Source organism: Tupaia chinensis, unplaced genomic scaffold (assembly GCF_000334495.1).
Source record: "Tupaia chinensis unplaced genomic scaffold, TupChi_1.0 Scaffold144602_1, whole genome shotgun sequence".
Taxonomy (NCBI): Eukaryota; Metazoa; Chordata; class Mammalia; order Scandentia; family Tupaiidae; genus Tupaia; species Tupaia belangeri.
Window position 1 is genome coordinate 1,390,385 of NW_006204462.1, and position 940 is coordinate 1,391,324.

At 61.6% G+C, this 940-nt stretch overlaps 1 protein-coding gene across 1 annotated transcript in view; it reads right to left on the bottom strand.

Moving 5' to 3' along the window:
• The window catches only part of LEPROTL1 (leptin receptor overlapping transcript like 1), an 11,745-nt gene that overhangs the window by 10,009 nt on the left and 796 nt on the right, over positions 1 to 940 (bottom strand). Inside the window, exon 2 of the mRNA XM_006167204.3 lies at positions 349 to 719. Within this exon, the coding sequence (XP_006167266.1) occupies positions 349 to 719 (371 nt within the window). The remainder of the gene's footprint in view (positions 1 to 348; positions 720 to 940) is intronic.

The window sequence follows — 940 nt, forward strand, 5'->3', positions numbered from 1 at the left end:
TGCTGAAGCAAACCGTTCTGCCCCAGAAGCCTCTGCAACACCTTTTCTTGTTCCATCATGTTTTGTTTAGAGAGATTTTTGCTGTAGGGTGTGTGTGCTCACGGGAGAGACAGAGACAGAGAAACCCCCCCCCCATGGCACCCCATAGAGTCTTCCCCCTTTTTTTAAAAAAAAATATTTATTAATTCATTTATTCTAATTTGACCAGAGAGAGACAGAAAGGGAGAGAGGGAGAGAGAGAGAGAGAGAGAGAGAGAGAGAGGAAGTGAGAAAGCAAGCCATGGGACTCGAACTTTGGTTGACCATGTGGGAGTGTCCAGCTCCTTAACCACCACGCCACCGACGCACCCCAGCCTCAGCAGCCTGGTTCCAGCTGTGTCACACGGAGGGAACCTGAGACTGCCCACGAGTGGCCGCGTCGCCGCTGCTCCGAAGCCTGGCCCCAGCACTGCGTTTGACAGGCAGTAATGGCTGGTCAGCGGTGGTGGGGAGGGCTGGGCGGTGGCCGAGTGAAGGCTCCCAAGCACCGCATCCTTCACTAGTCCGTGAGATGCAGGACCGGTCCGTCCGGCCCAGCGAGCGGACAGCGGCACGTGTCCGTCAGCGCCGCGCGGAGAAACGCCTGTTTCCCCCCCATTCCCACGCTTGCTGCCGGCGAGGCCCGAGCTCCGCAGCGGCCACCCTCCTCCCGCCTCCAGCAGCGACACGACAGTCACGGGCTAGGGGCGAGCACCAACGTTCTGGAAAGGCACGACTGCGTCACATTTCGCGTGACGACGGCGCCAGCGCGTCAGAGCACGGAATCTGCTGGGACCCTTCCCGAACCCGCAGCCCGGGCGGCCCGCGGCGTAGTCCCGCCCTGCCCCGGCCTAGCCCCGCACCTCACGGTCCCGCCCACAATTTAGTCCCGCCCCTCACAGTCCCACCGCCCACCCCGCCC